Raw genomic sequence first — 26,455 nt, 5'->3', positions numbered from 1 at the left:
CTGCACCATGGCTGCTTTTGACAGTCTTGTGTTAGGCAGGAGGGAAAACACATTCAACTTCAACTCCGAGGTAGGTAATGGACAGGAATGAGAAAACACAAGACCCTCTGCCCACCTTCCTAAGCTTATGTCTTAATACTCCCTAAGTGCCACAAGAAGCCAGGTACCTCAGGTCTTCCACACACCACTGTGCTCCCGCCCAGCGCACACGGTCAGCTTGCGCGCCGTTTGGAAGGTCACATGCTGAACTGCTACCCCACTTTGTTTTCTTCTAGTATCCCGAGTCTACCTCAATGTAGTGTTTCTGTATCATACCTTGCATCTGTAATTCACCTCCCTGTGTGCGCCATGTTACTACAGGGGGTAAACGGCACCTTTCCATCTTCAATGAAAGACTATGGCCTCTTCAGTGGTTCTTCAAAGAATGGCCAAAGGAATATTTTACAAGTCTTAAGTTTTTAAACTGACATCTGTTCCAATTTTTATTTTGAAGACTGGGAAAGTTGATTCATTCAGTCTATTCTGTCCTCAAACTAGACTAATCATCTTCTCGGCGAAATGAAGGGCCCAGCCAGTCACAGACCACACATCACCACCAGCTGCACCATGAAACAGCTATCTGGAATCTGAACATGGAAAGCTCTCAGGTCAGTGCCCAGCCCAGTGGGGCAAGGCGTGGACAAGGCACTAGTCCACCCCAGATTTCCTCAGCCACAGAAGGAAGTTCATAGACTAAGCTGCCTTTTGACAGCCCATCACTGACACCTCTGAGGTCATGCAGAACAAAACTGGCACAGAACAGATTTTAGTAGAGATGGAATCAGGATACTGAAGTCAGAGAAAGGGGGCCAGGGAGAACGCAGGAACTTGGCAGGCTGGGGACTTCTGCTTCTGCCATGATATCTAGGGCTGCGGCAGATCTGGGCAGCCTGCTCACCTCTGCATCAGGGGATCCAGAACACTCTTTTGCATCCCACCACCCCACCAGGAACATAACAGGAATACCTGAAAATTCTGTGGGCTTTAAACCATCCGTACTGCCTGTCCTATAAGGTGGAGAACAGGATTCAGTGTAACTCTGAACAAAAACACAAGAAAGAAAATGCTAGTTGCTTTTCTTCCTAGGATCCCTTCTTCCACTTCCCAGAGGTTGTTTTAAAGGTCAGCACAGTAAAAATAAGCTGTCTCCCACAGCATCCATACACAGCAGATTTTACACTAACCTACTCCAAAATGCCAAATTCAAGAATTAGAACTGCCTACCTAGAATATTCTTCCTTTTCTCATATTAAACTTGTGTTAGCATATAAAAAGTTAGTTGACATAGCTTTTGGGAAGTCCAGTTGGTGGCAGAGCTGGACAACAGATGGTCACCCAAAAACCTGACCCAGAAAGGTGACTTACTTTGCATGGCTGTGCTGCCAGTGGAGCCCTATTTTGGGGATACCCTAAAAATCCATGACTTAAGGTACAGTCTGCGACAGTTCAGGGCACGGACAACAATCTTAACCTGATTCCCGCTCTAAAGCAAGAACATGTAACTTGTACCAGAGACATGCCAAAAACAACCTACAACAGCTTTTTTTATTTTGTCAAAACTGCTCCAAAACAAAACACAAACCAGGCAACAAAAAATATGCTTTACTTAGATATTTGCTAAAACCATGCCAAGTAATCCAAAAGGGCTTTTAATTAGGCGGCTTTCGGTTCCATGCTGTTTCTGCAGAAACAGCTACTTTGGAAATAGTAATTTGTAAGTTTTTTGTATATAATTTTATTTAAAAAGTTTGCTTTCAAACCTTAACAGAGAAGTTAAGAGCTGTATCTACTTAACACTGGATAATTCAAGCTTTAATCTTCTGTCGGCACTGAAATTTTAGGTGAATTTGAGTCGAGCCTTAAGAAACATTCACCACTGCAGGCACTGTGATGAACACCTCTGTGTGCTGCATCACAACCTGGACTGGATTCCTGGGCCTGGCTCGTGTCCAGCCAATGCAGACCTGCGAGGCGGTGGTGGTGGCTGACGTAACTGGGTTCCTGTCACCCAAGTGGGAGCCCTGGACTGTGTTCCTGACTCCTGGCGCCAGCCCTGCCCAGGCTGTTGCATGCACCGGAGGAATGAACCAGCAGATCGGAGCTCTGTCTGCCTCTCACCAAAAACCCTAAGTTTGTAATAACTGCCTTATAGTAAAACGTGTAATTCATGTTTGCCTAGACACACCAAAAACCCTAAGTTTGTAATAATTGCCTTACAGTAAAACGTGTAATTCATGTTTGCCTAGACAAAAAATTGCCGGAGGTGTTCCTTCACTATTAAAATTAAAGGACATGCATGTTGTAGCACACTGGAAAGTAGTTTGTAAACTGTTTATAACCTACAAAGTCATACAAGAGATTCCAGTTCAAGCTGACAGACTAGGTTTAAAGTGCTATATTAAAAAACAAATACAGTTCATTTTGGGGCAACTGATTATTTCAGTTTTAAAGAAATGACATTAAAAAGAAAGAAAACTGCATGTATATTTTCATTCTACAATTCTTCAAATGTGCTCTTTTTATTCTGGAAATGTTGCCCTTTTCAGAACACGACAGCCAGCTGGTCAAGGACGGTAAGACATTTATCTACACTTGACCAGAGGTTTCAAAAGCTACTCTGCTAGGTGGCTAGTCTTAACGCTCTTATGTCACACGTGAACATTAACGTCACGACTCATTTATCTTCCTGAAGACTTGCATAGGCTTGTTTTAAATATTTTAAACACCTGTAATAAGCTACAGAGTTTGCTACTGGTAGAGGTACACTGGTTAATGACCAAAATGGTGTGGCCAGAGGAGAAACAAGCATTATAAATATGAATTCAATTCTTATCAACACATACTGAGTCACTTTTCTCAATAAAAAAGCCAATCCAAAAAAGATCTTTCTATAAAGATTTATCGTGTCCAAATCACAGTGAGAACAACTGGAATAATTTACCAATTTTGTTTCCTATGACGTGCCTTAGAGATACCTCATTCAAAACTGGAACTGGACACACAGAATGACATTTTCAGAATGTAATATTGTAATGACAGTACTGAGGTTGATTGTGACATACCATTAAACTCTGAGTATGAAGTGGCTACATCTTAATTATTTATATAGAGCATTGGTCCAATAACAAAAATAGAGAACAGCATCTGGAAATTTATCTCATTCAGTGTTCGGAGATAAAAAGTTAGCCATTCTTTCCATCATTTTCTCTGCAGGTAAGTCCTTGTTCACAACGAAATCAGATGGCAGTTACATCGTGGCCTTTCCCCAGGCTACTGTACGAAGAGGATGCTGAAGGCCATCACCACACAGCACACAGCCACATAAGGACTCTTCCGCTCACCTGTGGAAACACAAGGGGACACTCGGCTTGATGGACTGAGGGGTTACTGTGGGTGACTACAGGGAAGAGCAGCTCCAAGAACCCAGAACATTCTAGCTGAGGAGGCCCACAACGTTGTGGGGGTGGAGGTGGAATAAACAAGGAATGAGATCCATAATGCACTACAGTATACACGTATCTCCAAGACCCCTTCCTTTTCACATATTTAGGCAACTGACAGTGTCTCCTCCGTGTCACCACGTAACCCCAGACAATAAAACAGTGCAGAATGTATGACAAAGATTCAAGAGAAACCATCTCAAGCAAGTCCATCCAGGCCAAAGAATTATCTATTCTAGTCCTATAAAAATGAAATGTCTACCTATTAAAACAAATCCAACATACAATTTTGAAGCACAACTTTTCCCTCAAGGGTCTAATTAATGATATTGGAAGGAGAGGGGTGGGCAAACAGCCAGAGATGGAGATTATCAGAGCACAGTCACAGAACTGTATTTTAAAAAGAACACATACAATCAATGCTTGACACATTATTTTTGGGATAAAATTTGCATCAAGCCTATTTTAGTATGATTACTTCTGGTTAGAAATGCAGAATTTAAACATATCTACTTGTGTGTGAGTCCATTATCACATGTGCTTGAGGAGACTTTTGCATGAAGTAAGCCTGAAACTGAGCTAAGTCCAGCTCCTCCTGCTGCTCCCTGCGTGAACTGATAGTGAATGCAGCAGGAGCCTATACGGTGCCTCGAGGGCAGAGAGAGAACAGAGCAACGGGGCAGATGTTCCTGTCTTGGGTGCGCACTGGACATCCTCTGGCAGGGAGAGCTCTTCACACTCCTCTCGGCTGTGCTGCTCCACAATGTTTTAAAAGTAGCTTTTCCAACTAACTAGGTTCCATATATCACTTACCAGGTTCAGTGAACTAACTGGAAAATGTCAAGCTTCACCCTTCTTATTAGTGAAGATTCCCAAGGTTAGATTCCTCTTCAGAGCCTCCTCACTGAGCTCCTGATGCCATACTATCAGTAGGCTCGTTTATATTATTAACTATGCTTGATGACAACATTCATAGAAAACATCCACATTTATACACACATACACGAGAGAGATTTTAGGCAGTTCACAGAAAATGTGTTTATAAACAAAGTATGTGCCGATTTCAAAATTTTATTGTATCCAAAGAACCTATCTTTTGATTCTACTTTTCCATGAACTTCTGAAGTACACTGGCACATAAAACAAATATTTGGTGTTGCTTTTTCTACCCATCAACATTTAATGAACCACCTTCTAGCTGGAAGAAAATCTACAGAGTGAAAGAAAGTAGTATTACAATACCACTAACTCAACTGGAAAAAAAAATCTTTTAAAACGCAAAACTACCATGGCTCACAAGTTAACATTGCTAATTCTCTTGGGGTTCAAAAATAAAAAAGACATCAAGTAAAACAAGTCATTCAAACATAAATTTCCGGTAGATTTAGGCAGTCTATTATTCTTATTAGGGCTATTTTCTTTGTCTAACAGTTTTATTGAACAGCTATAAGAAGAATTAATATTGTTCTAAGTTGTCCATCTGCTGAAAATTAATTTTTGAAGCAGTTGTTCTTCATTCTCAGGCTTAGAATACTGTAATTTACATATGGGTTTCATTTTCCTGTTTTTAATTTTCTTAAAAGAGATTGCCATGTGGTAGAGCTAGCCATCTCTGGTTGAACTTGGGCAGGAATGTTACTTCTTGTCTGGTCTCAGGTCTGTAGAAGCGAATGTGAAACAGCTGCTGTCATGTGGTGTGTAACATGATAAGACGATTTGCTGGGTCTCTTCCCATTAAAACTGTACCCTCTTTCTGTGGATGTACTCTATGTCAAGATAACAGGAGCACACGCTTGAGAAAGCAGCGTCGACATTTTCAAAGCCACTTTGCCAAAATAAAAAAGCCAGCGCTTCCACAAAGCTGGAGTGATCATTTTAACTGAATCACCCAACATGTGACATTCACACAGCCAAGAGGGGAAAATGGGAAGAGTAAATGAGCAAGAAAAATAGAAAAAAGCATTATTTATAATGGGACATAAAAATAGAGCATAGGACAGGAAATCATTAAGAAAGCTACCAACCATGCATCTTCAACTACAGGAGTCAAAGGGTCAACCTGGGCTGCCTACCGAATGGAGCTATAATATACTTCTCTAATTTATTACATAAATGGACTTTACATGCATTCATATTTTTGCATGACTCTGCAATTTATGACCAAGCTGAGAAGAAAACTCAGCCCAACTCCAGATGTGGCTCTTCCTTGGGTTCTCTCAGCAGGTACGGGCCAGATTCTGCTGCTCCTGCTCCCTGCAATATTCCTGCATTTCGTTCCCAGGCCGAGCTGCCTCTGAAGCAAGACTTCTGGCTTGCATGGGTTCACACTCACCATCAGCTATCAGCATTAGCTACGAGGGAGCTATGTCATCCCTGTATCTTTCTCCTCTTGGTTCTCTGTAAGTGCTTCGATGTGTGCTGTTCTTTCAGGGTTTGCAGCTGTTGTACATGACTGCCAGATAAGCCTGTCCCACAAGTCCTGCACGTCCAGGCTAGGCCGTCTCCACTGCAGCACTATTCCAATGTGGGCTGGATAACCGACTTAGGAGGGGCTGTCCTGTGCACCCTAACATGCTGGGTGATGGTAAAGTTAAGGAGAGTCCTCACAAGTTAAGATTCACGTGCCAACACCATTAAGAGAATCAAGACCAACAAAGAACACTGCAGCCCGGCAAAGCACCGAATTCCCTAGAAGACAACGTCTGTGTCACCGGTCACCAGATGAGAGTGGGAATCTTCACAGAGACTTTCCTGTGAGGCCCTCTGTGCTGCTGCTATCATTTTTACAGCAAGAAACGCAAAAGGTCAAGTAATTCTATGATTTCACCATCCCAGGTTTAGAAACAACATTTTAGTATTATGCCGACAAATACCCGTTGATGGGTCTTGTCTATTAAAATCTCAAGGGAAGAAAACTTGCTCTCCAAATGGTGAACAGCATATGAACCTTATAAGACGCTTTTAGGATTTAAAGACAGTTTATGATATGGCTACTTGTAGATATCTTACATCTATCCCTAGAATATTTTCAGAAAAATTTCAGAGAATTACAAGAACTTTGTATTTTTCAGTCTCTAGTTGTTTTCTATTATGAACCATCTTCTAAATTTTCCACATTCTCAACAAGCTGAAAATTAGAGTAAAACATACCATTCTAAAAGAAACATAGTAAATGAACAACAATGCTTAAATTTCCGATCGTTTAAAGGGATTAATGAGAGAAATTCAGGCCACTGTCAGATGGCCAGTTAAGATTAAATGTCAAAGTGAGAAAATTTTTTTCAGTAAAAGTCTGATAGCTTTCAAAAAGAAAAAATTAGTTATGTATAAATTCAATGTTAGAAGAAGAATACTAAAATCAAAATTCTTTTCATCATGCAAATAATTTCAGAGAGAAGAAACATTTTCAGTCCAACTGGTATTAAGTACAAATGATGTAGGTTTGTTTTTTGTGTAATTAGTTATGTTAAAAATGATACAATCTATTTTTCAAGAGTACTGGTGAATTACAGCTATATAATACATTTAAGTTCCCCCAGTTACCAATCATTTCAGAGTCTACTATGTGCTGGGGACAGTGCTTAATGCTATATAAGCACCACCACAGGTGACTGGGATGAGTAATTATTTGTGTTTATACACACAATTAAGATACTGCTAATCTTAAGCCCTTCATCAGACAGGAAATCAACCTGTAGTTATCAAAATGGTAAACAACACACAGAACAGCTCACCCTATAATATGAACATGGCGTGCATGAAACTGTATGTGTCCCGCTTTGGACAGGCCTTTGACCTAGTGGTTCAGATATCAGTTGGGATGCCTGTGTCCCTTATCAAAGGGCCTGGTTTTGTGTCCCAGCTCAGGCTCCTGACTCTGGCTTCCTGCTACTGAAGAGCCTTGGCAGGAAGAGGTGATGGCTCAAGCAGTGGGATTCCTGACACCACTTGGGAGATCTAAAACACCACCCTGGTTCCTGGCACTGGCCCTGTGACCACTGCAGCATTTGGGAAACAAGCCATCAATGGGAGTCCTACTCTCTCCATCTCTAAAATAGTTATTAAAAAAAAAAAAAAATCTGAACCAAGCATGTATAGTGTCTATAGTACTTAAAACCTGAGTTAGATTTTTCTTGTATTTTCTACTTCCATGCTACAGAAATATTATAAAGTATTCACCAAATTTAGTTTTAACACAAAGGACAGGGCTTACTGGGACTCTATAAAGTTTAGCAAAAATAAATAAAATTGACAAGCCTGAATTTTGAAAACGGACCTTAGATTTGTGTGAATAGAGGGAGAGTATAGGTACTTACCAATTCGGGCGCACTTCCAAAATATACCCAACAGTCTGCACAGAATAAGAGAGAAAAAAAAGTGGCTATGGGTTATTGGAAAAAGCTAATCATGTCTCCTTATGTATTATACAGAAAATTAATCATACATTTGCAAATTTAACTTTTAACACTTTGCTCAAAACCGAAATCTGCCAATTTGATGTTTAGTAAACATTTACTTGTGCATGAAAGGGCAACAGCGTATCCACTACCACGTGATGAAAAATGCTATAAAATGGAATATATTAGTGTCCGGGGTCTAACCTGGAGTAAAATAATGGGTGAGGAACAAAAATTTGCACAAGGGCTTAATGTATTCAGGATTCAATTATTTAAGAAAATAATACATGAACATAGGCTTTAAGTGAATTGTCAGAATCAAAACACGCACTACAATTTTTAATTGGTAAGAAATGCAGCTCTGTACGTGAATAATCTTTAATTATGAAGTCAAATGATAGTGTTTATTTATCTGTGTCATTAGTGAGAATATAAAAATACGTTTAAGGAGAACATTTCCCAATTCAGAGGCTACTATTAGTTTACTGAATACGGCATTTAAAACAATATTATCTGGAAATAAGATGAAGGACAATAAAGATGTACAATTAAATTCTATGAATGACTGTGTTAGAAATGAGTTATATACTATATGGATGTATCATTTGGCATGTATAAAATTAATAGCTTTAAAAAACTGACTTACTTTTCAATGAACAGAGATATTTAGAAAAAAACTGCTGACATTGTTTTGTCGATTTGACAATAGAATTATAAGTGGTGTTATACATGGTTACAAGGATAAACTAATGTTTGTTGTGTAAGCTAGAATTGGGTCAGCAAAATTACAATATAAAATTAAAAAATGGCAATTCCAGGGAAATTTACATTGTACTTTTTGTGTTCAGAGAAACGGCTGGCTAATAAATCATGGCATCTTGTGTACTGATGACTTCAGAAAATACTGGATCATTAAGTTCTATGTATGTTGCTGTTCTAAAGCCTAATAACTTCCTGACCTCCAAGAAAAAAAATCAAGAAAAAAACAAAAAAAAAAACAATAAAACCTCAGCACAGATTCAAAGAAATGGGCAGAAATACAAAGGATGGAAATCTGACAGGTAAATCAAGTTTACTATAGAAATATAAACTAACACAAGGGTAGACTACCCTTAAGTTCAGTCCCACTTGTTGCCATCTGTGGGAAAGCTCTTATCCCTTTCCTAACAGCACTCGCCATCACTGAATCGCTCATGAGGATCCAGGACTACAGAGGAAGTTCCTGGAGGCATCACCAGGCGCTGTGTTCAGTAAGGCACAGGCGCTAAAGCACATGCGATAGCAACTCCACCTGTCTTAAATCTGGCTTATATTTCCTCATCAAAAACTGGAAGGCAGCAGGTTAGGCATCTGCAAAGCCATGGTTCCTGATTCTAAGAAACCACTGATTCTAACACACAGCTGCTCTGGTTGAGGGAGTGAATTCAGGCAGGTGGATCAGGCCGTCTGAAGGTGCTGGCTAGGTAGCTTAGGGCTGCACAGAGAACAGCCTGAAACTGCTGGGATCACAAAGTCAAGGTTTCTTTAGGTCTAACACTCTGGAAACAATGTACCACTTAAAAACTGTTATGACCCAAATCAGCATACTGAAAGCTTTATTAGTGAATAATAATAATAATAATAAAAGCCTAACCTGGCAACTCAAGAAGCTGTTTTCACCACCTGTTTTCCTCCCTACACATATTTCTGTAATATCCCAAATGCTACCTATTAAATAAAAGATGTGCTCAGTTGACAAAAACCAATACAATTATGACGCTTAGTTTCTATGGCAATGTAACAGTAAGTGTTTCTGTTAAAAATGCTGTGGGGTCGAAAACTAAGAAAAAGACAAAGCAGCAATCTTCCTGCTTTATTATCTGAGGCAGCAAAAATTGAGGTTATTTTAAATATTCAAGTCCTCAAGAACTTGTTTTATCTAACCTGCCTACACATCTCCATCTACGTGTGGTATACTTGGGCTTATAGAAATTTCTCCTACAGGAAATATTTATGTATAAATAAAAAGACTCCAACATTTTTGAAAGTAGAAACACAGACTCAGAAAAGGTTTCAATCAGTTGACTGTATTAGTATATACTACAAAATGCACAATAGCCTTGCCTCTTTACTGGTCTCTTATGTAGGAGGAATATACTACCACTCAACCTCTACTGTAAGGCTGGCGGCCCTGAGAACTCCTGTGTTAATGTGGCATGTTGTGGACGCATTCCTGCTCCCAAAGGAATGAGGAGCAGACATCTCCGCATGCGGCCCTACCTGCTTTGGAAAGAAAGCTTCCGCAACAGCATCAGAAAAGTACAGACCCAAGTCCTCTACTACTATGTAATTATTCTCTAATGACAGAAACACAAGTATCTTATGAGACAAACGTTATATTAGCATCCCAAGAAACTATTCAAAGCCAGTTAAGTATTGACTGGCTTCTGCTGTATGCCTTCATTACAAGTTAACCGTAAGGTTTGCTGGGGAAAGGATGGAGAAATGAGGCGGACTGCTTGGGTGGAATGACTTCACGCCCAACTAAGCAGTCAGTGAAGATGATATAGCTTCAACAATTAGACAAAGAAATTTGACGTACTTAAGAGTAAATGCAATAGGAGTTCAGAGTACAGATAGTGCCTGCAAAGAAAGTGGAGGCCATGTCCTACCTGCTGGGCGGACACACTTCAAGTAGGTTAAAGGACCTCTACCATACACTCACACTTCAGGTCACTTCAGAAATTGACCTTACTGTAGTAAGATAACGATATATAAAACTTTTGTATTTTTAAAAATGGAGGGAGCAAGCAATGTAAAGTGTTATTACCACATTAAATTATACTTAGAAATTAATTTATCTAATGACTGTCACGATAACTAATATTCAGTGTCTATAAGAACTAATGTGTGATTAGACATCATTAGTAACATACCCAGTTTTATTTCTGTCCAGCACGCTGGGTGCCAAGGATCGGATATAAGCACAGGTACATATAAGCAGCAAGATTACAGTCAACAGACTCTGAAAATTGAAAATGGCAGACTAAAAAGAGAAAAAAAATATATGAAAAACTGCATAGATTAAAAAAATGCCAGACAATTCTATACTAAGAATATTTTTATTTTTTCAAAAAGGCAACGACAATGACAATGCCTGACAACATGTAAAACCAGGTCACTTGAAACACACTTTCCCATCCAGTCGTTGGGCTAAGTAATGCAGGGGGAGCAACAACAGTAAGATCTAAATATAAGGACATGAAAATGCCATGAATCGGGCATACTGACCAAAGCTGAGTCGACACATAACCAGCACGGAGGTCCCAGGAGTCCACCCTGAAGTCTCCCCTGCCCTGCCAGTAGCCAGGCGAGTGACCTCACTGAGCGCCTGGCCTTGCTGCTCTATAGCTGTGAAGCTGGGTGGGGGGCGGGAGAAGGCATCAATGGTCACCAGTTTCTTTCAACTCGGAACCTTCCAGGATAAAAATGCTCTAAACCCATGTACTGACCAACAGCAGTCCCTTAGATCTGGATGAAACTCAAGTACCTGCTATTTTACTGTTGAGTCAACATTATTCATCATTTAATAGTTAAATCTTTAAGTTAAAACAGAGGCTGACTTTATTAGGAACTTAGCTCAAGTGTCCCCCTCTCCAGGAGTGTCCTTGAGTCCATCTGTGCTTTCTCCACTTCCATGCAGAACTTCCTTTCCAGGCCCCACAGGAAACCCTGGCCGAACCTACTAACCTAATCACGGAAGGGTGAGCACTGTGTTATCAGACTGCATCTCTAGTACCTGTGCCGACCCACACAGTAAGTAATGAAACCATTTTAACAAAGTGCAATATTATACATTTAATAACATCTCCTTCACACGCTGGTTGATATAACACATTGACCTCATACAAAAGCCAGTAATATACTGATTAGTAAACTTAGAAACATCCCCCCCCCATATCAGGACCAATATAAAGATCACAAATTGCAAAACTGCTACTTGCAGAACAATGGTAACCTGGTAAGTCCCAAAGAATACAGTGAAAAAGACCTTAATGGAATTAAGGTGAGTGTGCACATAATCAAACCCGTTCCGTCTCATCATCCTAGATGTAGGACACTCACAGGGACTTAAGATGAAATATCCACAGAATTGAAAACTCGGAACTTAATGGGTTAAAATATTTGGACCAACAGCCTTCATGTGTTACCATCCAGTCGAAAGACAAAGGAAATAAAGACTCTATCCACGACAGAAGCTCAATGACCTAGCAGAAAGCTTAACATGAAGCGTACAGCATTGGCATCAGAGGAAAAACGGAAATGCTTAAAACATACGCAAGAATGTAAAAGCAGAACAGACTCATATGCCAGGTTCTTACATTGGAAGGCAACACTGTTAAGCTAACATATGAATCTGAAGTGAAGTGAATACCAACAAGTTATTTTTGAAATAGCTGATTTTGAAGTTCACATAGAAAGAGTAAGAAAAGCCAGAGTAATCTTAAGAATTAGTCCTGTCAGAAATTGTCACAATATACCCTCTTTAGAAGACTTATCTGAAAAAGTTACAGAGAGACAGAGATCTTCCACCCACTGGTTCACTCCTCCAATGGCCGGGACTGAGCCAGGCTCAAGTCAATAACTTCTGGATCTCCCACGTGGGCAGCAGGGGCCCAAGCACGTGGGCCATCCTCTGCAGCTTTTCTCAGGCCATTAGCAGGGAGCTGCATCTGAAGTGGAGCGGACAGGACATGAAATCAGCACCCACATGGGATGCTGGCATCACAGGTGGCAGCTTTATCCACTGTGCCACAACTCGGGCCCCTACAGTATCCTTTTAAACCTTTTACCAAAAAAATAATTATATATACCTGCTATTTACCAATATTCTTGATGACAACATATGTTTACATTTAGTGCTATCTGGTATGAAAGAGGATGCAATATTTCACAACCACTGCATCTTTGGGATGTAAACCTTTATGCAAAGGCAAGAAGATGCAGCGAGTATGTCTACGTAAGTCTTTTACCTAATTCTCAACTTGTCTGAACACAAATTTGCTAAGTGTTACCTTTTAAGTCTTTTACCTAATTCTCAACTTGTCTGAACACAAATTTGCTAAGTGTTACCTTTCATGGTGTGAAAAAGACAAATAAAAAATGACTTGTACTTACCATTTCAATACTTATTTTTTTTGTAATTAATTCCTTTATGTCTATAGGAAAGGTAAAGTTCAATACAGCTTGCTTTTGACTAAAATGGGTTTTAATTTTGTACCTGTGAAAACAAGTGCTAGACATATCTTGAAATAAACCAATAAATTTACTAGTGATCAACTGTGGGTAGAAAAAACAGGGTCTTAATGCATTTCTTTCAATGGTTGAATGTTGACATGCGTATGAATATATTAATGAACAGCACTGGACAACAAGCTCATGAAACACATTTCCTCCCAGCCAACATGACTAAACTTGTATTTCGTGTGTACTCTGTCTGGAGACTGAAGCTAGACATTAGATTCAAAAACGCACATGGTGGGGCAAGCTCTGTGGTGCAGTGGCTCAAGCTACCACTTGGGATACGGCATTCCCTATCAGAGTGCCTGGGATGGAATCCCAGCTCCTCTCTCCTCTATCTAGCTTCCTGTTTGCACCTGAGGGCATCAGATGATAGTCCACATGGGAGACCTGGATGGCTCTCTCATGGCCTGGCTCAGCCCTGGCCTGTTGTACACTTTCGGGGAGCGTGCCAGTGGATCAGTGGATAGAAAATCTCTCTGACCGCCTCCCCATCTCATTCCCCAACCCCCAACTCTGCCTTTCAAATGAAAAGTTGTTTTAAGAGATCCATGAGTTGACACCTTCCTTTTAGGAATCTCTAGCAAAGCAGGACAATTATTGCTACTCACTCAGCGCTTACTTTGTTATTCTCATACATGTGAGGCAGATGTTATTACCTATATAGATGAGACTCCCGAGGAAGACAGCAGTTACAAGCAACTAAGAACACCATGCATGTTTTCAAATTAAATAGCAGTAAGTAGTAGCCAAGTGATGACGTAAGCCTTGTGGACAAAGAACGCTATTTTCGGAAGGTGTCAAGGAGAAAGCAGCAGCAGGGTTTCAGGGTTTCCTGAAAGGGGACAATTTAGATGGGCAAAGGAGAGGGACAAAATACAATGGGAACCACAGGCCCTCCCCCTCATCATGTTCAGGCAATAATCAGCATATTCAGTCTATGCAAAAAGATTTGTGTTAAAGTAGCTGGGAAAGCAATTGCAAGTACATTTATCTTCTCCCTAAGGGAGTATCTAAACTCCTGGGTTTGTACTATGTACGTGTGTGTCAATGACATGACGTTGGAGATTGGCTTCTAAATAAGCCAGCCTGTGTGGCAGAGAAGAGCAGGGCTCACGATGAAATGCTGAGTAGATAAAGGCTTCCTTGTTAGCATTCTTTCTACATTTGTATGAATTTTTTCACAATAAAAGATACACAGGCATTTGGAAACAGCCTATTATGAAGGATGTACATTTGTGTATGTGAAACCATTTACAGGTAGGAACTAAATGATGCACACAACTTTGTTTTAAGAATTTAAATGGATCACCTTTAGCTGGTGAGGTCTTTGATGCACTCCAGACCCTGGTCAGGACAGCATTTCAGGGTTACAGACATCAGCCTGTCACCTATAGTGGTCCTCCTGACGCTTAGCTCCTGCTGTTCTCAGATACAAAGCGTTGGTCTCAGGATTAAAGCAAATCGGGATTTTCAATATGAAAATGTTATTAAAGTGAACAGAGGAAGCTGAGCATATAATGAAGTCACAGATGATTTTAAGAAAGTGGTAAGTAAATTGATTTACCAAGATCAGTATTTTAAATTGCGGATCTTTTCAAGGTGCTGTTTCTTGCCTGTCTGGGGAACTGACACACTCTTGCAGGCTTGGGTGTTCTCCTCTCGGAGGCCCTCTCCACGCTGACAGGGTCAGCATCTTCGTATGTCTGCATGTTACGGGTGCGCCTTCCTGGAGTCGCACCCGCCAAACCGCACCACTGAGGTTCTTAACAACTTCCACTACCAAGCGAGACAGCACATGGTGATTACTGGAAAATGCTGAGCGAGTAACGAACACGCTGAGATTCCAGGTTAACATGGATATTTTTCAACAACGACTGTAGATGAGACCGCTGAACACAGCATCTTGCCAAATACTCCACAGAAGCCTCCACACACCACCATAGATTGGTATTTAGCTGTGAATGTTATTTTGAAAAGCCAAGTTAAGCAGCAGCATTTTACATATTTTAATTAGATTCTTCTCTCACACTGGCACTCAAATTTAGGCTTTCCTAGTAAATAAATAGATGGGTAACATCAGGTTTGTAGTAGTCCCACAGCTAGACCTTAGAGCGCTAAGTAACGAAGGCAGCTGTTGTGTGGACCCCTTCATCTCCCTCTGCAAACTCACACTGATCTTGGCACGCGTCTCCCCGAAGGAATACCTATTTATTTCTCTGGCTGGTGAGCAAAATAAGCAAACTTTGAAAATGAAAAACGAATTTTCCAGGGCGGGCAGATCTTTACCATGTTTTGCTTGCCAATTGTACTTAAACAATATTCAAGGGACAGAATTTTATAACCAAGAATATTAAAGCTTCAGATTCATTTTAACAGATGTTTTTCTTAACTAAAGTTGTTCTATTAATAGCTGGTATTTTGCTTGCACGAATGTGGTTTAAAAAATAAGACAATAAATTATGTAATCTATGTTAAATGAAGAAGTACACCTTATACTTTGCAATGCTTTTGTTCCTGAAAACAGCATATTTTCCTCATAAGGGCAAAACTGTAAAATGATTTTACTGTCGACTAAGCCTGAACGTTAAAAATCAAAGTTGTGAATAACAGTGCCATAAAAGCAAAAGTAAAGCTGAGAACTTCTATAATATTTTAAAATAGTGATTATAAAATAGAAACATCAACTTTAAAAGGCCGGCAATAGATCATGTGTTTGGTGTAAACTAATAATCTAGACCTACTCAAAGTAAAAACACAGAAACCTCTCATTTGGCTTTCTTTCCATTCCCAAGAGTAGCCATATGGTGAGCACTGTTAACAACTGGATAAATAAAAAAAGACACTGGCTCTTTTCCTGTGCATAAACATTGTATCCACAGAGGGGTTTTTCTAAAAAATGGACTTCTACTACATACATTTTCCTACAGTTTTCCTTGAAGGAAGAAACTCAGAATCAACAACTCCCTGCCAGTACCCAGAGACCCACTCAACTCCAGCTGTCTAGGAAAGGCCTGTGGCTAAGGGCAATGGGCTCCACAGCAGTTTTGAAAAAAGTTTTGTGTTCTGGGTCTCTACTGTGTGTGGTCTTGGTCATGTTTACTTTATCTCTGCTCGACTTTGGATCTGTCAAAGAGGATATCACTTTACTAACCCTCAGTGATAAGCAGTCTGTCCACAAATTTTCATGATCAGCAATAACGTGCAACTGTTAAACTAGTCTTCTTCTGCACCTATGCAGGTATTCTGGAGGGGAGGCTAAGAGGAAGGCGAGGACTACAATGGCAAGGGGGGTGGGGAAGATGGGGCGGGCGGTGTTATGGTATAGCAGGCTAAGCCTTCACCTGAGGCGCTGGCATCCCATATGGGTGCCAGCTCATGTCCTGGCTGCTCATCTTCTGATCCAGCTGTCTTGCTTATGGCCTGGGAAAGCAGCAGAAGATGGCACTTGGGCCCCTGCACCCACGTGGGAGACCCACAAGAAGCTCCTGGATGCTGATCAGTCCAGCTCCAGTCACTGCAGCCATGTGGGGAGTGAACCAGTGGATGGAAGCTCTGCCTCTCAAATACATAAATCTTAAAAAAAAAAAAAAAAAAAAAAAAACTAACTCATGTTTAAATTTTGATACTTGCAAATTAGTTCACATTCTATTCAGAGTCTACCAATTTCTATTTTCAATGAATTGAAAACAGCTTTTGTTGCAAATGAAGCTCTCCTCTTGAATATGTTTTCTATTGTGTTCTAACAAATTACACCAACTGAGACACTCAACACAACACAAATGTGAAGTCAGAGGCCTCCAATGGGTCTGACAGCTCCTCCTGAAGCTAGTCCAGCCTGCAGAGGTTACAGAGGACCCTCCTCTCGACTTTCTGTGGCTAGGATTTCCCAACTCTCAACCACCCTCAATCCAGGAAAATCTCCCCACAACCAAATTCTTAACTTCAGTCTCATATGCAAAATTCCTTTTGCCCAGTAAGGTAACACATTCACAGGTTTGTGAAAGGGAGGGTGTTGCGTTCTGTTTATCATGGCATCAATATTTTCTTTTTATAAAGAGGTGTTCAGTAACATCCCCTCAACATAGGGCTGCCTGTGGCACCCCCTTGAACACAACTCAAATGCAATCAGAATGGTGACCCTGAAGGGCTGGCGCTGTAGCACAGCAGTCAAAGCCACTGCCTGCAACATCAGCCTCCCATAAAGGTGCTGTCTGGTCTACCAGCTGCTCCATTTCCAACCTGGCTCCCTGCTAATGGCCTGGGCGAAGCAGTGGAAGATGGCTCACAAGGGAGACCTGGAAGAGGCTCCTAGCTCCTGACTCCGGCCTGGCTCAGTATGGGCTGTTGTGCCTCTCCGGGGAGTGAACCAGCAGATGGAAGATCTCTGCCTCTCCCTTTCTCTAACTCTGACTTCAAAACAAATAAATAAATACAGTAAAAAATTAAGAAATAAAAAAAAGGTGACCCTGGGTTTGTGAAATGCAAGGATCAGGCCCTGACCTTTGACCTGTACTCAGAGTTCATTTCCAAACAACATGGCTTGGAGGTTCTCAAACTTATGTTTCCCAAAGACCCTTGGTGATCCCTATGCACTGCAGACACATCATATCACTCATATCTAACCAGAGTTTGATGTGCTTGAGATGAAGTAGCCTTGTTACACTGAGTTAAAGCAGAAAGAAACAAACTTGATGAGTCAGTTACTGTGCATCATCAGCCTGAAGTCAATCTGCTGGGCTTTCATTCTGCCACCACCACAGGAGACGCAGTAACTTATCAATGCATAGGTAGAGGCAGATCAACGCAAAGTCAAATTAGAAGCTTAAAAAGAGGCCGGCGCCATGGTTCAACAGGCTAATCCTCCGCCTTGCGGCACCGGCACACTGGGTTCTAGTCCTGGTTGGGGCGTCGGATTCTGTCCCGGTTGCCCCTCTTCCAGGCCAGCTCTCTGCTATGGCCTGGGAGTGCAGTGGAGGATGGCCCAAGTGCTGGGGCCCTGCACTCGCATGGGAGACCAGGAGAAGACCTGGCTCCTGGCTTTGGATCAGCAAGAAAAGAAACTTAAAAAAAAAGAAAAGAAACTTAAAAAGAAAGCACCCAAAACATTATGCAGGTGGGGGAGGGGACATGAAGGTACAAAAGCAAACAATGAGAAAAGCAGAGGAAGTGCGCACATTAACAGACTAAACATCCTAAGCCTAGACACTGCTCCATGACTGGCTTCTAACCACCTACTCTGCAGTAAGGACGCTGACTAAACATCCAGTACTGTCCCTAGCTTTCGGTCCTTTCGGTTCCTTCTAGCTTATCTATTTTTACGATTATCAAAATTATTTAACGACCTTTCTGAATAAGGCTTTTTTTTTTTTTTTTTTTTTTTCCGCATCACACGTTGCCTTGGAGCTGCAAATGTTGAATCTCCTGTGCTGGAAACGCATTTTTACTGACAAAATAGTCTCTCCACGTAGCTGAAGTACTTGAGAACAAGAATGGAAATTTTCAGACCTCTGCAGATGGCAACACCATCACTTGTATTAACTGCTACTCCTTCTAGATGGAAACAAAGGCAATTTATTCCCCTCTAGGAGAAGGGATTCCGCAATGATACTGCTGACCCAACTGTGATAACAAGTTCAGTGCAAAGTGGGGCAGCATGTTATCATTTCCAAATCTAGGTCAGGGCAGCATCTTCCAACTAGTTTCTACCTACCAAGTCATATATATATACCACTATTAGCTCTTGTAATAGAAAACACGGACACATACACCAATGTACATGTGACACGCCTCTGGGGCCACCTGCTACTCCAGCACCCGTGGCCACCATCACTGTCCAAGTAGATCAGTTTGTTCTTGGATAAACAACACTTCACTCTGACAGGTGACTTTCATTTGATGTCCCTGGTCCCGTTAAAGCCACAGCCGAGAGCAGAATCACCAATACTCGCTTCCCCTCTAGCAACACCGGTGGCTATTGGTCGTTATTTCTATCTCATGGTCATGGAACCTACAATTAATCTACCATGTTTGTGTTGCTTGGCTTTGGAGCTAATTTAGGGATATTTCAGATCTAAAAATAAGGCAACGGAAGTGTCTTAAATGTTAAAAGTAAGCAAATGTAACACTATGATAAATACTGCAATTAAAAATATGTACTTCACCCATGGCCAGAGAAAGTTTTCTGAAAAGAAAAATCTTGCTGTGGTCAGGTACTGTGACCATGTAAAATCAGGCAAAGACAAGATGAGAACACAGAGGGTAACACATGGAGTGAACTCCCCCTGCTAATTCGAATCCTGTGGAGCTCATCAACCCCCAGAAGTCTGGACTTAACTGATTTGGGCATCTACAGTTTCTCCAAGCTCCCTGGGCGGTTTTACTTGCAAACTGGCACTCGGCTGGAGAGGATCAGCGCCCACCCTGACTCCCGCCCCGTGCCGTCCAAGTGCAGTTCCTGAGTGAGAACTCTGCGTGTGGCACGAAGAACGCTTGCCTCTCGTCTGCGATCCGTTTCACTGTCAGAGGAGCTGTGGCGGCAGACAGACATTACTTTGTTCCCTGCCCCGTACAAACCTTCCTCTTCCTCTTGAATGTCCTGCGTCATGAATGGCATCACAGCACAGGAGAGGGGCACAGGATTTAGTGACCGAGGGAGCTGTTCCCCTTCAGCTTTGCTGTACGCGCTAATACTGGGCAACATAGGGAGCCCTCTGCATTTGCTTTTTCATATGTGCAATGTGCCAAATCATGCAACTTTTTAATTAAACACTGTACAAACATCTATCCTAGAGCGCTTAATATATCATCTCTGGGAAGTCATTAAATTCCGAAGCTTAAGAGAATATACAGCAAAAGGTAGCTCTCTTAGCCCAAACGGCTCTGTGTCACTACCAGTCACTCGCGTATCCTCTCAGAGCGACACTATTCACGCAAAGTAACACAAGGAGCCCTGCCCTACGTAGCTACATGCTCAACTGCAGATGAAGACGTTCGGGAAAACAATGCCGTCTGTACGAGACACGTACACTTTGCCCCTGTCACTACCCCCTGAGGATCACAGCGTAAGGACTGTTCACACAGCATGCACTTGTATTAGCTACTGGAAGTAGTCTAGCGAGGATTTAGACTGTACCTGAGGATGTGGGCAAGCTACGGGCAAACACTCATTCTCTCTAAGGGGCTGCACCTCCGTGGACTGTGGCATCGTGGGAAAGGGAGGGCAGGAAGCAATGTCCCATGGATATGTAGTGACAACGGTATTTAGGTGGGAGGGCATCAGATCTCCACAACTTCCTCTGTTCTCATGCTGTTTCCATCGACAAAGCATGGAGACCTCAGCCGCCTGAACATTAAAACCCACCTGGACCGAGGCTTCACAACCCACTAGCTTGTGACCCCAGACAAGGCCGTGGCCTCGTTCCTCATGCCCTTCTCCTGAGGAAAACTACTCAGGAGTTGCTGTGAGCGTCAAGCAATATAATATTTATAACCAGATGTCTCTGGATGAGCTGAACCTGGAACACAGCAAGCGCTAATAAATGAAAGCTATTATTATTATGAATTTTAGAAAAGCAAGGCAAGACAGCCCCAGTTCCAATTCAATTCCAATTCTTCAACACAGCGCTGCTGCTAGCCAGTCCACGTGACACTGGGATTCAGGACGAAGATATCCTTGACCTGGATCATGTGACAAATAATTCAATTTCACCCCCTAGAAAGAATTAGAAATGACAGTCTTCCTTCTACATTAAAATTGAAATCGGAGTGAATTTTCTCAGCAGGTTAAGGGCACTTCAGTAAGGACTCTAACGAACCTTGGTAGGTGGGGAAAGCAGCTGACATGGGGCTTGTGCTCACCAGAGAAGGACTGTGTCATGAAGGGCCCCTCTAGCAGGTGGCACCCCCGTGACTTACGCTCCAGCTACAACCCAAGCAGCTGGCATCAAACAAGCGGTGACCGGTGAGTCTCTGGCTCAACGTGCAAGGGTTGGGTGCTGGACGGGATTGTTGCAGCAACACAAGGGCAGTGAATTTTCCCCACGGAGATCCTAGCTTTTCTGGGGCCACGGTGGCTTTCCAGAGTGTGGGAACCAGCATGCAGGGCTTCCCCACCAAGAGGCTTCCGCGCTCAACACTGGGCACGTGGGCTGCCGCGGTTCACCTGGACGGTTCGGAGGCTGCACTCTCACTCCGGATTATGGTCTCCGTCCCCGGCTTCGCGGGCTTCCCTTCTCATCCTGCTCCTGCCAATGCCAGCATTGCTTTCTGCCAACCTCGGGGACTCCCCGGTCCAAGCTTTTCTGCGGGGGCCCAAAGCGTCAGGGGAACTGGCAGGCCCACACAACAACGCACGCACAGAACCTCGTGGTGGGGGGCGTGGGAGAGGCCTCCCCGGCCGGACGCCGCTAGGATGCGTGCAAGGAGCTCCCTGGGGGCCTGTGCACAGAACGCCCACCACGGAAACCTGCGTGTGCGCGGGCGCATCCTGCAGACAAGCACGGCAGGCGCCTGCAAGCAACGGATTCAACAGGTGAAACTGCTGGTGTGCACTTGAGGTGTTAAAAAAAAAACAAAAATCAAGCAACGGCGCCTGGGTCAAGCCCGCAGGGAGAGACAAGGAACCGCAAACACGAAGACCCCAAGCGGAAAGCTGGGCAGCCCGGGCGCTAGGAGGGCCCACGACCCCAGATGACCTCTGTAACCGCCAGGTCCAGCCACCCCGGCGCAGCCCAAGCCGGACACTGGCCTCCACGGGACCCCGGGCGACTGCTCGGACGCTCGGCCCACACTGCACGGGCGGGCGGGGGCCTGTGTACCTCCCCGAGACACCGACACGGCTCCCTCCGGCCCCCGCTGGGGACCGCAGCCCCCGGCCCGGCTCGCAGGGGCGCCCGGCAGCCCCAGTTCTTACCATAGTGAGGTCGGCGGTGCCTCAGCCACATCACCCTTCCGGGCCCAGGGCGGAAGAGGTGCGCGCGCTCCGCCCGCCCTTCCCGCTGTCCGGTTGGGCCTATCACGGGACCGCCTCCGGAGCGGCGCCAATCAGACTCCGGGATAGGCTGCTCTCTACCGGAAGAGGCGGGACTTAGAGGGCGTCACGCCGAGCCGCGGAAGTAGCCGACGCTCTCATTGGCTGCGAGCGCTGTGTCTGTGGGAGCGGGCGTTTCGGAGGAGACCGGAAGTGGAGTCCCCGAGAGGTAGGGTCCGGAAGTGGCTGCCGCCTTCTCTTTTCCTTTGCTTTCTCGTTTTATTTTTTTGAGTTTCTTGGTAATGTTCCCGTAGAACTCCGCAGGGCGCGGACTTCTCTTCAGAGTCCCCTCAGCGTGTGAGTCCCGGGGTCTCCTGGGCCTGTCGGGGCTCGCTGGCCTCCTCCGCAGGGTGTGCACCTGTTGGGCTGTTGCCCTCAGGGAATTATTGGGGACAGCGGGCGCTTTTGTGAGGCGCCTGGTGCGTTGGGGGATCAGCATGGCCCTTGAATCCCTGGGTGTTGGGTCCTACGGCTCCAGCCCCCTTCCTTGTTTTCAAGTCGCCAGCTCTTGGCAAACCACACGGTGAAGTCAGGGTTCGGAACCCGCTAAGCCGCTGGGGCCAGGAAAGAACTCTTGGCCGTTTCCTGAGTATCTAGCTTTAAAATCAGGCGTAGTGGTCTGTAGCTTTCTCTGATCGTGATAACCGCATAGGTGAGCTTCTTCCAGGTCTCTCACGTGGGTGCAGGGGCCCAAGGACTTGGGCCATAGCAGAGAGCTGGATCGGAAGTGGAGCAGCTGGGACTTGAACCCGCGTCCAGATGGGATGCCGGCGCTACAGGCAGAGCTTGGCTTAGCCTGCTGTGCCACAGTGCTGGCCCTTATTGCTTTGCTAATTCACAAAGTGAAGTTCCTGTAAGGCATTGACTCACAGCCCTAGGAGTTTTGCGGACCTGTGAGACACTTGAATATTTAAGGCAACAGAATGATTTGTGTTCCTGCTGGTGGTGACAGTTATGTGCTGCCGCACTCAAAGGCGTTGCTCTGTGTCCCTGACTTGAGTTTTGAATCTGTTACAGTGAACTCAGTAGACAACCTAGCAAGTGTCTACCAGGAGCCTGCGTTGGCCCTGGGTTTGTGAGGTGGTAGGGGAACCAGGATGGTCTGTCCCTTGGAGGAATGTGGCAGGGCTGGGGACACTGCAGTGTGGTCCGTCCCTGTGAAGCCGTGCCTCAGGCTGCTGTGAAGAGCACCGGGAAGCCGAGATCCTTGGAGTCACAGTTGCTTTTTTGCATTTATGAATGGTGGTTAATTAGAGGCCATGGGTTCTGATTTACCTCTGCTTGAGAATCATAGAGAACCACATGCTCCAGTTATTTTTAAGTTAGCATAGAGGACCACAGGTGAACATAACCTGATATGTGTCAAGCTTACTCTGTTCATGTAACACTGCAGACACAGTTAATCTGACATGCGGTGAGATCTTTGGGGAGGTAGTGACTGAGCCACGTATTAATTAAGCGCATAAATCCCCACATCTTTTTTCCCAAGGGCAATAAACTAGGCTGAATACTTTATGTCACTCTTTCAAGCCTGTTTTGTTTTCCTGGTATCTTCTCTGTGGATTTGCATTTCAAATCTTGTTTGATTATTTTCTTACTAACACTAGACGTTCCTTTGGCCCCAAATTATTGCCTTTTCTGCATCAAGAAGAGTATTATCAACTTTGGTTCCATGTGGGATTTTTAGAAGTGTAGATTAAAAGTTGTGCCTTTTCTTTAAAGATTTATTTAATTGAAAGTCAGAATTTGAGAGAGAGAGAGAGAGAGAGAGAGAGAGAGTCTTTCATCCACTGGTTCACTCCCCAGTTGGCTGCAGTGGCTGGAGCTTTGCCCATCTGAAGCCAGGAGCCAAGAGCTTCTTCTGGGTCTCCCACACGGGTACAGGGACCCAAGGACTTGGGCCATCTTGTGTTGTTTTCCCAGGCCATAGCAGAGAGCTGGATTGAAAATGCAGCAGCTGGGTCTCAAACCAGCACCCATATGGGATGCGGGCAGTGCAGGCGGCAGCTTAACCCGCTACGCCACAGCACCAGCCCCATAAGTTGTACATTTTTGTATTGTGTGGAGAGAGGACACGGGCGTCCTCAGTGTGGTGAGGATTCAGTTACTAGAAATGCATCATCTAAAATGTGGCATACGGTAATCACTCAGTAAATGCTGCCTGTTACTGTGTGCCACGGCTTTCTCCACTAAATTAGAAACTCCTGAGGGGAGGGATCGTGATGCAAGAGTGAGTGACTTTCTTTTGAGCTGCGTTGTTACTGCTTTCGTGCCTCCAGATGAGGTTTTCCTCATTTCGCTTTATGCTTTGGTGCAGTATTCATGTTGTGGGAACGGTTGCCTTTTCCATTCTGTGACACAGGTGCTGAAAGACCATGGTTTTTGTTTAAGTTGCTGTTTCTTCTGATCCTCAGGGAGCCTCCAGCCTGGGCTTGAGGTTCTTGGTGTTCTAGCGCTTGTGTGTTTTCCTCCTTTTTATTGTCTTAGCCAGTGGCACTTGGAGTGAGACCTATAATAGTCTTCTTTGCCTTGCGTGTAATTTTTCCACCTTAACGAAGTGCTTCTCTTAACCTTTCTGTATTTTTAATGTCCATTTATTTACCTTTCCATGCAACAAAACCCTTCTAAGGAGTTCTTCCTGTGCTGTTTTCTCGTTCTGTATTCTTCCTCGAGCCAGCTCTACCACGGCTGTTGCTTCCACACTGCCCTACACTTCCCTGTTAACGTCATCTGCGGCATCTGGGTGTTGATTATTCTCGCTCTTCGTTGTATTTGGTTATCAGCAGCCTTTGGCACTCCCGATCACTCCTTTCTCCATGAGCTCTCTGGGTTTTCCTTTTCCAGTGTTGATTATTCCTCCACTGTCTCCTCCACCTGATCCTTCTATTCTTCAGTCATTTGTGGTGGAGGTGTTCCAGGGCTCAATACGTGGTCCTTTTTCTCTCGCTACCTCCTTTTGATGATATCATCAGTCTTATGACTTTACATATTTTTGAATATCAAAGACTTTCACATTTGTGTTCCTTGTCCCCTCTCTGAATGCCAGATTCACATAGCCAGTCATACCTGTGCATCTCAATTTGTGAATTTAAAAGACATCTCAAGCTTCCCAAACTGAATTCCATTTCCCCAAAACCAGAGTGTAGTTGATAGTAACATATCAGTGATTGTTTCCTTCCTTTGGTAAAGATACTCTGGTTCTCTAAGATGTTAGCATTGGAAGAAACTGGGTGAGGGACATTACAGGAACTTTCTGTATTATCTTTGCAACTTTTTTTGTAAAATCAAAATGATTCCAAAGTAAAAAAAAAAAATTAAAATGGAATGTAACATTACTTCTCTGCTTAAAATCCTCTCATGGCTCCTCATTTGATTCTTAGGAAAAGTCAGTGTCCTCTCTTTGACCTGCAAGTCTCTACAGGTCTTCCTGTGACCTGTCTTTGCGTTTCCATATATCATTCTGTTTATTACCTTCAAGCCTTGGGTCATGCAGACTCTTCTGCCTGAAAAGAGCCTTCCTAGTTTGTCATCTTCTAGTCCTAAGCTGTTTCCCTTCCACCTCTCCCTTTCCCTTTAAGATTCCTATTAGGTATAACTCAAGGAGGCCTGCCCTAACATGTCGGGCTGCCATTAGCCCCACTTTCCAGAGCAGTTCCCACCGTGCCTGTGTATAACACAAGGTTGTATTATAATTCTGTTTGGAGGAACAGGCGTGGTGGTGCAGTGAGTTAAGCTGCCACTTGGGATATGCGTATCCCATATCATAACACAGCCTCTGTTTCCAGGCAAGCTCCCTGCTGATGCATCCTGGCAGGCAGCAGACAGTGGCTCAAGTACTTGGGCCCCTGCCACCCATGCGGGACTCAGATGCTGGATTTAGGCCTGGTCCAGTCCTTACTGTTGTGGGCATTTGTGGAGTGAGCCAGCAGATGGAAGATCTTTGACATGAAAAAAAAAAAATTCCTTTTGGGTGTTTCTCACTAGAGAACTGGGAATTTGTGATACTCTTTGAGGTATCAGAGTTTGGTACATAGAAAGTAGTCAGTGAATGTTTTAATGCGTTGGTGGCATGACCAAACACTCTCACTCCTAAAGCAGTAGAGTTCTGATTTCAGGCTGGATTTTCAGAGTATAAAATCAATGTTTTATTTGCTAGAAAAAGGTGGCTGTCTTTAAACTAATAGAAATATTTCTTTTGTACAAGTAGCATGTAATGAATGCATTTTATAGCCTTGTTTCATTTGCTTCTTGTCATTTGTAAACTTATC

General features: G+C 43.5%; 2 protein-coding genes and 1 non-coding gene across 9 annotated transcripts in view; 1 reads left to right on the top strand and 2 right to left on the bottom strand.

The window, feature by feature from the left end:
* Positions 1 to 1,570: 1,570 nt before the first annotated feature.
* On the bottom strand, positions 1,571 to 22,148 carry TMEM167A (transmembrane protein 167A). The gene is made up of 4 exons (XM_062212458.1): positions 22,071 to 22,148; positions 10,792 to 10,901; positions 7,796 to 7,830; positions 1,571 to 3,380 (listed from the first exon to the last, which is right to left on the bottom strand). The coding sequence occupies exons 1-4, from the start codon at positions 22,071 to 22,073 to the stop codon at positions 3,310 to 3,312; spliced, it is 219 nt and encodes a 72-aa protein (XP_062068442.1). The 5' UTR covers positions 22,074 to 22,148; the 3' UTR covers positions 1,571 to 3,309.
* On the bottom strand, positions 9,995 to 10,129 carry LOC133774746 (small nucleolar RNA U109). Its single transcript, XR_009868142.1, has one exon. It is a non-coding gene; the product is annotated as a small nucleolar RNA U109 (small nucleolar RNA).
* A 139-nt stretch (positions 22,149 to 22,287) lies between the features above and the next one.
* Positions 22,288 to 26,455, top strand: part of XRCC4 (X-ray repair cross complementing 4) — a 338,412-nt gene continuing 334,244 nt past the window's right edge. For 5 of the 7 annotated variants that reach the window (XM_062212455.1, XM_062212454.1, XM_062212457.1 and 2 more), the window contains exon 1: positions 22,363 to 22,484. The gene's annotated coding sequence lies outside the window, so the exon portion shown is untranslated. The other 2 variants (XM_062212451.1, XM_062212453.1) reach the window with 2 other exon arrangements.

This window comes from Lepus europaeus, chromosome 15 (genome assembly GCF_033115175.1).
Source record: "Lepus europaeus isolate LE1 chromosome 15, mLepTim1.pri, whole genome shotgun sequence".
Classification (NCBI taxonomy): Eukaryota; Metazoa; Chordata; class Mammalia; order Lagomorpha; family Leporidae; genus Lepus; species Lepus europaeus.
This window is presented reverse-complemented; position numbering and strand designations above follow the sequence as displayed.